Source organism: Pleurodeles waltl, chromosome 2_1, assembly GCF_031143425.1.
Source record: "Pleurodeles waltl isolate 20211129_DDA chromosome 2_1, aPleWal1.hap1.20221129, whole genome shotgun sequence".
Lineage (NCBI taxonomy): Eukaryota > Metazoa > Chordata > Amphibia > Caudata > Salamandridae > Pleurodeles > Pleurodeles waltl.
In genome coordinates, this window is record NC_090438.1 from 580,126,409 (window position 1) to 580,138,986 (window position 12,578).

Below are 12,578 nucleotides of genomic sequence, written 5' to 3' on the forward strand. Positions count from 1 at the left end.
ATGTACTTGGTCTTTAACTGACTTGGAAGCAGCTTTTGAGTCAGTTGATACGGGCAAATTATGGGGGTCACTATTAGATCTAGGCGCTGATGCTGCCGTAGATAAAGCCATAACGGACCTGCACTCAGGCAATACAGCTAGAGTGAGATATGGTCCGGGTGGGGAGTGGACAGATCTCTTCTGGGTTGAAAGGGGTATACAACAAGTCTACATGTTGGCGCCACTACTCTTTAAACTTTTCCTGAACAATGTGGCTGGCTACCTTTTAGAAGAGCAGCTAGATGTCTCTCCCCCCCCCTATTATTCACAGATTATGCTGTGGTTCTGGTGTGCACAGAAACCGCAACCCACAGGCTACCTAGTTGATTTGCGAAATACTCAGAGGAAAAATCATTGACCAACTGTAACAAGACGATGAGTATGGTACTGCAGCTGTCCCCAACCTTAGGCGAAGACCAATGATTAACGGTGGACCTGTGAAAGGGACCTCTCCAAAGCAATAAAGTCAGACCCCACGAAGGTGGCAGACCTTGGCGAGAGGATCTCTAACCTTGAGAACCAGGAGGTCAGCAGAGGCGAAGAACTAGAGCAGCTGCAACAAAAAATCATCCACTTACGCGAACAGCAGATAGACCTCCAGGCCCACGTGGAGGATCTTGAGAGGCGCTCTAGAAGGAACAACATCCACATCCGCCGGGCCCCCAGGGGAGCAGAAGACAACATGGAGTCATACGTCCAGGCTTTTTTTTGCCTACATCCTGGAGGCCCAGCAAACTCCACCATCAAACTGGACCGAACCCACAGAACCGGCCCCCAAGACAGAACTCTGCCTCACCGGCGGATATCCTGACCTGCGTACATGAGTTCCAAATTAAAGAGCTGATCCTTCAAAGGGCTCAAAAACTGTATCCCCTTTGATTCCCGGGGTACACCCTGGTGCTGTACCTGGATATTTCTATCTTGACCCCACAGAAGCGCAAGGACTTGCAGCCCGTGATCGCCTTCATTTGTGACCAGGTCGTCTCCTGCTCATGGGAACATCCCTTCTGTCCCATCTTCAAGTGGGATGGTAGGCTACATCAAATGCACTCCCTCTCGGCTGCCAAGGATCTCCTGGGAATACCAGCTGATCTAACCATTTCTTCTGGGGACCCTGGGAGTGGGGAGGCTAACCACTTCTAAACGATGGAGATGTAGAAGGTCATCCGCTGTTGGGGCTTTCCGACCCGACACGGAGACTATGGTGCAAGAGAGGAAGGCAGTTCTTGATTCGGTTGCCCAGGACTTCAGTAATTAGCACCATCCGAGAGGCAAAGCATCTTTTCCCTGTCTGAAGATAGGGAGAGGGTAGAGGACTCCATCTGTTGATTTTTTTTTTTTTTTTTTTTAACTATGGCCTGGGGACGCCAACTAGTTTGGCCTCGACTGACTCTCTAGGGGTAATCTCCAGTCTCCTGGGAACCAAGAGACAATAAGTTTGTTCAATTCGTGTTGTATTCAGTTAGAAGGGTACTTTGATTTCTGAGGTGGATGTAATGTCTACACATCACACCTAGCTGGCTTACTCTACCTCACCAAATCTCCCACTGGAGGAGAGATGGGAGAGGGGGACCCAATAAGCTTACATTGTTAGCCCTAACATGCCTTCTAAGAGCACCATTTCACGCATTGCTTCCATTAACACAAAAGAGCTCAACAATCCAGCTAAGAGAAAGGCCATTTTTATCAAACTTGGACCAGCTGGGAGCACAGGTCTCCCCGCTGATTGACATCGCCTAAAATCCTGCTCATTCCCATACCAATTCTTCTCATCCTACGCTTCTGAAAAAGCAGATGGGGATCCACTTCTCAAATAATTCAAAGGCACCATAGGCGACTAGGTAGCTGAGGTTCGGGGCTGACTCCTGGCATACTCAAATACAAGCAGAAGGAAATATCTTCATGCTGGGCTTGGTGTATGCCCCTAATATCGGTCAGGAGCCTTTCTTGCGCAGGGCAATAGGGGAAGTCCAGACAGATAAAAGTAGAGAGGCTCTGCTGGGAGGAGACCTTGACATAGTCTTTCACACTTAGCTAGATAGGTCTGCCCAGCGAGAAGGAGGCTCCGGAGCCTTATAAGAGAACATGAAAAGGTGGCTGGCAGATACTGACATGGTGGATATAGGGAGAGTTCATAACCTGGTGACACCTACAAACACTTTTTACTCACATGCATACAAAATGTACGCCAGGCTCAATTACTTCATGGGGACACAAGAAATCCAGGATATGGTGGGTTCAGTGGGCATACGCTTTCAGATCACACAGTGATCACTACTGACCTGAACGTCTGATCCCCCCCCCCCCCCCAAACACACACACACATTCACTGTGCATGGCAGCTATGTGCCACACTCCTACATAAACCTGAAGTGCTCCACCAGATTCAGGGCCCATTAAAGCATACCTGGCACATAATGGCATAGCAGAAACACATCTCATATTTGTGGACCGTCCTAAAAGCAGTGATAAGTGGGGGGGAATTCCTAGCCATAACAGCTGTGGACAATAAGATGCAAAGGGAGAAGAGAACTGCTTACTGGACAGGTGAGGGAACTAGAACGCACAGGGGCCTTGGGAGTCCGGCAATAACTGGAGGCAACTAGAAAGCAGTCAGCAGCCCTAGATATAGACAGAGTTGAATACTCCCTCCTGCGTCTTAAACACTTACTACACAGGCAGCAATAAACGTGGCAGGTTACTAGCAAATTGCCTCAGAGTCCAACGGGTATGAACGAGGGTGTATGCCCTAGAGGGTGAAAACCATTAAACCTTGACGTCCTGCGCAGACATAGTGGCAAGGTTTCAGCAATATTATACAGACATATGTAGCCCAGAGCCTATCAGTCCAAGCCACCGCACAATACCTGCAAGGGGTCCCGAAGTCACGCTGAACACTGGACTCCAGAGCACTTCTGGTGGACTTGATCTGCATAGAAGAGGTAATATCCGCTATTGCCAGTCTTAAACCTCATAAATTGCTGGGGCCCGATGGGTTTCCGGCTGAATTTTATAAGGCCTTTTGTGTAGAGCTGGCACTAATTCTGACAAGACTGTTTAATGCCCATGAGAACTCCAGAGCAATTCTACCCAAAATGACAGAGGCATTGATAGACGTCATACCGAAGTCAGGTAAAGAAAGGACACAATGAAGGTCATAGGATGCCCATCTCCCTCCTCAATGTTGATTTCAAACTATTCAGAGTCGTCTCAGTCACATGTTTGAACCCACTCATGACAGCCTTATTAGAAGCATATCAAGCCAGTTTTGTGCTACACAGGCAGAGCTCTGATAACACCAAACAACTCCTCCACATAGTCAATAAAGAACACAGATTTTGAGGGCCCACTATGCTACTCTCTATAGATAGAAAAAGCATTTGATCGGGTACACTGGCCCTACCGGATGGAGACCCTGACTCATTTCAGATTCAGGGCCCGATTCTGTGCCTGGCTTTCTAACTGCTACAACAACCCCAGGGCCACTATTTGGGTTAATGGCCACTCCTCTAAGGCTTTCCCTATCAGAGGCAAGGGACAGGGCTATCCCCCGTCTCCCTTACTATTCGCATTATATACGGAACCGCTGGCATGAATTCAGGACAAGGCAGATTTCACTGGGGTCCACTTCGGCAGAGACCTTCATACTATTAGCTTACATGATGACGATGTCCTGATGACTCTGGAAAACCCAACTACCTGGCTAACGGCTTTCCTGGGGGAAGTGAGCACTTTTAGCGAGGCAGCAGGTTTTTGCATTAATAAGTATAAGCTCACATGACCAGACAGTAGACCCAGGATGACTAGAGTACTGGGTTACCTCCAACTGCTTGAGGGCGGGCTGTGAGTTCCGAACCTCCTGATATACTATCAAGCGGCCCAGCTCCGATACCCAGTGGAATGGTCCCATTCAGCTACTGAAAAGCATTGGCTGTTTGTGGACAGGGAAGTGGGCGGCACTCATCTCTGGAGGGTCCCCTTCTTGCAGAGGGCCCAAAAACGCAAAAGCATCTACGTCTCCCCAGCCACCGGTACACTCATGAGGGTCTGGAACGCCACCGCCATGAGACGGAGATTTACCGCATTCCCCTCACCCTTCACACCTGTAGCTGGAAACCCAGAGTTCCCCCTTCGGGCATGGAACGGGCCGCTTTGGACCAGTGGCTATATGCTTGGTGCCACTCACTGGATCACTACTTTGCTGCTGAAGGCCCCAGCCCCATTGAAGACTTGAGACATATGACCTCCCAAAGACAGAGCACCTACATTACACACAGATCAGGCATTGGGCTTTCTAACACCCCGAACAGCACATGCAGAGGCCGCCAGCTGAAGGACTTTGATCTGTGGTTAGTAATGAAAAAGGATGATAAACACCTGATAACTGACCTCATTCTGCAGTCCTCCCCAGCCCCTAAACCACCCAGGCACGTTTGATGGGAGCATGGACATCAGCTCTTGGAAGATGAATGGGGTGAAATACACCATTGGGAGTGACATGGGGCTAATAATGTGGCCAGTGTGGAAATGTCCACTAAAATCACACCTTACTGGTATCTCACCCTAGTTAAGTTACACAAGAACAACCAGACACGCAACCCACTCTGCTAGCGGCAATGTGGTCACCCTGGCACATAGTTACATATCTTCGGAGAATGTTCCCAGTTTGCCACCTTCTGGAACGATGAGATAAGTGACATAGATGACTGCCTCAACACTACACTGCCTCGATTCCCAGCATACACGGTGTCAAGCCTACCAAATCCTCTCACATTCCCTCTTAAACGCCTCAGAGGCCAGCAAATAGGCATTACATTAGGAGCAGCCTATCAGTTGATCTTCGACCGCTGGGGGACAGATAGAGTCCCTACCCACACAATGTGGCTCCAATGTTTGTGGCACGTACTCGGCATGGAAAAGCTGACTTTAATAATGGACTCCTGAGGGGACAAGTACAGGGACTTATGGAAGCCATACATACTTCTATTGAAGGACTTCGGAGAGTTGACTTGTCGCAAATACCTTCCTCTTCTGAGGCTAGTGGAGGGTCAAGATAGCAGTCCACAGAGAAGACGTGTTTGCTACAAATATGTTATGCAACACATCCATTGTTAACAATTTATTTACACAGTGAAAGTACCAGGGGGGAGGAATGGGGGCTGGGTGTTCTTTCTTCGCTTTTTTTTCCCTCCTTCCTTCTTTCCTTCCACACTATCAAACCATGTGGGTATGCTTCGCATTAGTTACAGTTCATGGACTGCGCTTGTATCCCCCACCGGCCTGTGGATGTAGGTGGGCGTATGTGTTTACTCTGCATACTTACTGTTCAATAAATAAAAAGTTCAATTATGAATTAAATTACAAGGACTGACCTAACCAGATGTACCAGCCACTACAAAGCACCCAACTGGCTCAAAAGTGGAGACTTCATTTTGTAAACATCAAGCAAAAGAACACTACTGCAAGACCGGTCTTCTCTATGATGTGTTGCATGATTCAGTCCAGCTGGTAACATCAACTACCTCCCTGGACCCATTTTATAGGTCATGCTCTTCTATGTATGCATGTAAGTATGTAGTGTTTTGTATAGCAGAAACCTAAACAAAAGGCAGAGGCGTGTTTTAGAGGGTCAAAGGTAGGGATAGAGTCAAGCAATTTGAGACGTAGCTGGTTTGTGGGCTCTTACGGCATCATAATGTGCCATTCTGTAAAGACAAGTCTATTCAATTCTTCGTTGAAATGGCACAGATTTGTAGTTGCTCCGGTGGAAACAGATTTTGTTCCAGATCCTGGTAGCATAAATGTAAAAACACCTGTTTTTTTTTCATGTTCACATTTGTTTCCAGTCTGGTTGCGTCCTAGCTTTACGCGTGCTCAGAGCTACCAGACATGGTGAGTCTGACAGGCGGGGGATAAAGGGTTCGATGGCTTTGTAAATGGTTCAACTGGTTTCGAAGATGGTGCAGGCTGGCAAGGGGAGACAGTGAAGTTCCCTCATAATCAAAGAGATGTGGTTATATTTCTTCGGGCCATGGAAAAGACATGCTGCGACCTGTAGGATTCTCTTAAGGGTGAAGTACCAATGTGGCATCTGGCAGGCCATGAAGCAGAGGAGGTTCCACCATCTTGATGTGACATTACATCTTGAGCAGCATTTCGAAGTTGCTTTCTGAAAAGAACAGTTTCACTTTATCAGTAGAGGCAATGGAACCGGGCTACGTTTGTTTTCTTGGTAATGTACTCGCTGAGATTAAGACTGGAATCCAGGATGTACTCAATTAACTTCCTACTGGGTGTAAGTTGGAGTTTGAAGGCATCAAGGTTCATGTCACTGAGTCAAGTGTGCTATTTCTAGTTTACTCTTCTTGGCAAACAGGGATTGTGCCTTAGTGGGCTGCTTCAGGTAGGTGCTGGACATCAAGATCTAAATGGGGTGCAGGCAGTGTTGGGGGTGCTGGATGTCTGAGGCAGGGGCAATTTTCTAGTAGAATTCTGCATTGTGGGCACACTGGCGAGGTTTAATGTGGTTACTGGTGAGAATAGTCCCACAAAGCACCATGTAACGTCTGAACACGTCAGGAGATAGTGTGGAACCCTGGGAGAATTACTGGTAATACGGCTCTTCTGGGACCTCCAAGTGCCGATGTAAATGAAGTGGTGTCAGCAGGAAACAAAGGGAGAGCCACTGAAGCACACTGTTAGTGAATCCTGTTTGAGACTTAAGGATGTGGATGCAGGCAGGATCGTCGACTGTCAAAGTTAGCTGACAGGTCTGGAAATAACAGAAGGCAGGAGGGGTCATCATTTGTGGTCAGGGTGGCACCATTTACAGATTCCATGCTGCAGTGTGATCGGAAATCAGCTGAGCAGTCAGGCAGGAGATTACATTAAACTCCGAGATCACTTCAATATCAGAGTGTTTTGTATTATGTTGCTGATGAACAGGTAAAAGATGTAAAGCCCGCAAAGCCATCTGAGCCTAGTGCAGGTTTCTTTAAGAGTGGGCAGATCTGGTTGGTCATGAGAGCTACTTGAAAGATGACCTGAGCATGCATGGTGTTGACAAAAGTGAGTAGGGGTGAGACCTTCTCCAGAGACACTAATGAAGGACAAAGGTGAGGCATCTTCACAGGAGGTGGCTTTGAGGGACTTGATCATCTTGGTGAGATCCACGAGAAATCACAATTGGAAAGATGATTATTGCAGGATGCTATTAGAAGGGTTAAGCGTAAGAGGAGAAGTCAGCTTGGTGTTCTCTTGTGCTGCAGGAGGTCTATTTTTCACTTAAGAAGTGGTTGATATTTTTATATTGGTCTGTGTTACATGTACCTACACATTCCTCATCACACTGTAAGCAAAGCTGCGAGTCTTTATCTGTGCATGTGCAAGTGCACTCTCTCCATTCTAGAGGCAGGGTGCAGGAGTCTCAAGTACTACCTGCTGCTTTTGAAGTCTTGCCTGAGACAGACAGCGCATGTGCTGTCGCTTGAAGGAGATTTTGTTTACTTACAGGAGGCTTAAAGGCCGCCCATTGCTTACCATTAATTAACTTTATTATTGCTCATTTCATTGCTTCTCTTTGGTTAGCATGTGCTGGTTTCTCTTCCTCCGTGCAATTGTCCATCCCCTGGAGATGACCCTAATACGGCTTTCTTGCCCATTGTACTTCCACTGCTTGTGCAGCTATTTTTTAGGGTCGAGCCTGCGTCGCATACGCTTGCGCATGCGTTTCGCAAGCAAGATGCTTTAGTAGATGTAGTAGATTCAAAATGGTTCGGAGCCACGTCCATGTTACATCAGTGTATTTCATTGGTTCATGGGCTTACCTTTCAAAATCTGCTTGCTTTCATTAGTGGAAGGCACGCATACGGCCTTTTCCAGTGGTTAGCCCTCCTCGAGCGCAGCGACAAAGTACTGAAAACATGCGAGGCTCGCTGTTTCCCGTCAGGTTTGTGGACTACTTTTCATCTTTTTTCACAGCGCGATCTCCCTTGGCAGAAGTCCAGCGCTTTGCATGACACCGACCCGGTTACATAGTTAATTGCACTTTTGCTGGTTACTTACATAATTGCACTTTTGCGATAGGTTTCATTATGAGTGAACTGTGGCAGCGCGATCACACTCTTTTTATGCATTTTTTTTTTCTACCTGAATGCCGTCTTCAACTGTCCGTACGAGTGAACTGTTGCAGCGCGATCGCGCTGTTTTTTTTCTCCATTTAATGTGGCAAGAAAAGTCCAGTTGGGAGTTTACAACTGCTAATAGCTGTAACTGGGAGAAATGCGAGACCCTATTGCATTGCAAATGCTTGTTTCTTTTAGTTGTGGCACTCAATAAGAGTGAATGTATTTGCAGGTCGTACCTTCCCCCGACCTCCCAAGCTCTGACATTTTATTGTGCCCCTTTCTATAGTTTCGTTACATAAAGTCAGTTTTTTGTCCACATTGAGGTTTATTTAGGGTATTGCACAGATATGCCTACTGCATAAAAATCACGGAAAGAACACAAACATGAGAAGACTCTTCCTTTAGAGACAAAAACGGGTCTTTATAACCCACACAATAGTATAGTTGGAAGGTATATAAGACCAAAGCGAGCGCCACAAAACAGAACTGGGTTGGAAAGAAAAAGCTTAAAATGAAGGCAAGTAACATTCTCCTAAATCGATCCTAATGAATTTGGACGCGCATAATTAATCTGCTTTTTCTGCAATACGTGACTCTCCCACACCCTCAACACCCCCTCACAACCTCCCCCCCCCCCCCCCCCCCCCCCCCCAGCATCATGACCTTCAGGTGCTGTAACTCAAGCATCATTTATGTAGATTTTTCAGGATCCCAATCGGTGGCATATTAATAATGTTCGTGTAACAACTGCTAAAACAAGATCTTGCACCTACCTGAAATAAGAGCTGCACGTTGCAAGAACCATTTTATGACATGGAAATTCAGTGCCCTCCACAATTAATACTATATCAGTTAACAACTGTTGTTCATAGAACAATTTCAATTGCTCCAGCAAGGACACAGCATACTCAGTATTGATCTGCCTTTCGTCCTGGCTGGACATGACTGTTTTCCATTAATATTCCCAGCTCCAAATTAGAAAAGCCAGGACCGTATATGGAACAGTTCACCCTGCGTTTTCAGGAGCGAGAGAAATTTCCGCAGTAGCTTTCAACTGCAATATGATTAGAGCTCCGAGTGACACATTCTGCGAGGATCTCCCAGGCTGCTGAATCAGAGCGTTGCAGATTTCCAGGCTGGTCCTAGGTCATTCTATATTGATTGGTTGTCACAATTCACTCCCTCGAGGCTTTGATAAGGAGCCTGCAGAGTTGCTTTCTCCAAACGCTATGGCGCAGCACATTAGCCAAAAAAAAAAAAAAAAAAGGTGAGGTGCGAGGTAGATGCACGAAAGTGTCCGATAGGCGGCTTCAGTCAAAAGCTAAAAGGAAAGAAAAAAAAGAGAAGACATTTTCATTCAAGAGGCTGCAGCTATGATAAATCAAACATTTCTAAGTAAAACTAGTGCTATTTACTGACAAAATGTAAATTTAAAAACTGACCACTTTACAAGCTTTAGTAACCGCGTTGCCCTGGTGCTGAACTTAATGCAACAATCCCTACTTACACATTTTCATCATTAGATCAATAATATAATTGTTTGCTAATTGAAGACTTTAGCACTTTCCATAAACCATACTTCAAGTATGGAGCACAAATGAATAACTTCAGCAGTGGATCTTCACCATCCCGAAGACGTCGAAAATGAGTATATGCCCGTATATATTTGGCCTGCTTTAGATCGTGGCAACCGACTGTAAATTAAGTACGCAAAAGGTCCACACCCATTTAAAGTAGCATTGTAAAATGTAAAGGAAACATATATGTTGCACTGCACTTTGAAACCGAAAAGTGAAGTCCCAAATTAGACAAAGCATCCAAAAATAAAAGGAAAATCAGAGCCAACAGTTTCAGCATTAAGACATAAAACACAGTACATTTTCTGCACAGTCAATGTCAGCAGGTTACAGAGATGATAGTCTCACCGAATCTATAACAGGCTTTGGCAAAGCCCACCAGCCTTTTAACAATTTTTTTGGCGATAGTTTTAGCTAAACTCTGTTTGGGAAGCGGCCAGGCGCTCGTCAATCAAAAAACAAAAAATAAAGAATTAAGTCAAAATGCTTTTTTGGTCTCAAAATAGTAGACAATACAACAGTACTCCCTGGCACTGAAGGGAACTACTTTCTGCGCAGAACTTGTGAAAGGTCAGCAAGCCGTAACTCGTAATGAACTCTGCCAATGGCCCAAGTGGGCTGACGCACTCCCGATGCCTGCTCGAGCAGGCTGGAGAAAAATGCAAATGAGACATTCACAAATGGATGAAGTGGCTACAAACCCTTATAAGTAACGCTATCATACACACACACACACACACATATATATATATATTTTTTTTTTAAACCGTCTTTGCTAACTGATCTAGAAAAGCCAAAGAAAGAAAGAGAAAGAACGAGAGAAGGAAGAAAGTTAAGAAAGAATCCCAAAAAAAGGAAGGAGAATAGAATCTGCGGCTGGAAGTCTATCAGATAAAGGATTACGATAAAGGCTGGTTTATTAAAGAACCATTGGTGAAATTGAATGTATAATAAACGTGTTTTGAAGAATTGTCCGCTTATGAATTCACATGCAGGACATTGAAGCTTTCGGTTTGAGTACTGCATGCATACTAAAAAGAGGATAAATTGATACAGAACAGTTTATAATGGAGGCTGAGAGATACCAGGACTCAAATAAAAACAAGCATTGGCAAAGCCAATAGATCTCTCACCTATGCAAGAGAATGGCTTTGCAAGTGTTTTTTAGTCATGTTGTACACAAGTGTGGCTGCTGTTCTCCATAGCTAAAACTTAGTGGCATGGAGAAGAGTGGCAGAAAGCATCATGCTTTGGACTGGAATTGCGTGGAGTCGTGTAAAGAGCTATACACTGGAGTGTCAGAGTGCAGTGGAGGAGAGGGGCTTAGAGAGCAGTGATGCGAAGTAGAGTGTAGTGGCTTACAATACAGTGGCAGAGTGCAGTTATGGAGAGTGCACTGGCGTAGAGTAGTGGTTAAGAGTAGAGTGGCATAGAGCAGTGGATCCCAAACTTTTGACTTCTGTGGACCCCCACTTTAGTGGTACTAAAACCAGGGGACCCCCACTGAATCATTACTGGAATCCAGGGACCCCAACAATGAAGCTGGGAACCTAATCTTTTATTACATTTTCTAAGCATTCACAGACCCCCTGAGGCTTCGCGGCCCCACTGGTGTCCCTGGATCACAGGTTGGGAATCACTGGTGTTGAGTGCAGTGGTACATAGTAGTAACGTAGAGTACAGTAAAACACAGTAGATTGTTTCAGAGTAGAGTACAGTGATGTAGAGTTGAGTGGTGTAGGATAAAGTGCAGTCGCATAGTGGCAGAGTGCAATGATGTTTAGATTGCAGTGGTGCAGAGTAGATTACAACAGCATACAGTGGATTGGCGTGGAATGTAGGTGCACAGAGTTGAGTGTTACTGAGTAAAGTGCATTGGCATAGACGGTACTGGCATAGTGTGCAGTGGCACAGTGCAGTGTTGCAGTGTGTTGTAGGGTACAGAGGCATACAGTGGAGCTGTGGCGAGGAGACTGGTGTGGCCTAGACTGGAGTGCAGGGCTGAAGTGTGCAGTTTTGAAGAGCTGCAAATGGTGCATTGACAGACTAGAGTGGTATGGGGTAAAGTAGAGAGGTGTAGCGTGATGTGGCGCAGAATGCAGTGGAGTGGTGCAGAGTAGAGTGCAGTGGTGTGGAGTAGACATGGTGTGGTAGCACACTACCATTACAGCTAACACACTATCCACTGAAAACTATAACATTTGCACAGACGAAATTGTGTTGAAACTGTATCACCTAGTTTAATGATTCGTTTTGATCATATTAAAGTTTGCTTCCAACACGCTTCAGAGCTAACAAAAAACATGAATTTGTGCATTCATAATTCTGGTATATTCTGAAATAAAACAATGTAATTCATATGCCTTCATCAATTACATATATTAATTTTACTTCCTTCACTGAGTGATCATTTTCTGAAGCCTCTATCAATGTCTTTTCTGAAACTCGCCCCGAGAAGCACTTTTGATCACAAAGTATAGACACTCCTCTGAATCAGATTTTTGAATACGACTTCCAGTAGCTGGATGTCTGGACAAGTTTGAGCAATTATAATTCCTCCCCAGTTTATGTCTAACTTTGAAGTAATAATCCACAACTTCACTCTCTGTCTTGCTATATGCGGGGGCATTGTAGCCTCTGGATGACCAAATGTTGACAATAATGCTTGAAGATCAGTAATCACTACAAATTGTTTGCCACACAAAAAGTTATGATAGTGTTCACACGCCCAGACTTTAGCCAAAATCTCCTTTTCTGTTTCACTGACTAGCATGTCAAACAACATGTGTTGCTATTTCTTTCCCAGGTTTATGCTGCACAAATATCTCTCATAACC

At 45.4% G+C, this 12,578-nt stretch overlaps 1 protein-coding gene across 2 annotated transcripts in view; it reads right to left on the reverse strand.

The window, feature by feature from the left end:
* Window positions 1–12,578, reverse strand: part of KBTBD2 (kelch repeat and BTB domain containing 2) — a 168,741-nt gene that overhangs the window by 97,176 nt on the left and 58,987 nt on the right. Inside the window, exon 2 of one of the 2 annotated variants that reach the window (XM_069215412.1) lies at window positions 8,939–9,486. The exons of the other annotated variant lie outside the window; for it this stretch is intronic. Within the exon in view, the coding sequence (XP_069071513.1) occupies window positions 8,939–9,108 (170 nt within the window). The 5' untranslated portion in view covers window positions 9,109–9,486. The remainder of the gene's footprint in view (window positions 1–8,938; window positions 9,487–12,578) is intronic. 2 annotated transcript variants of the gene reach the window in all.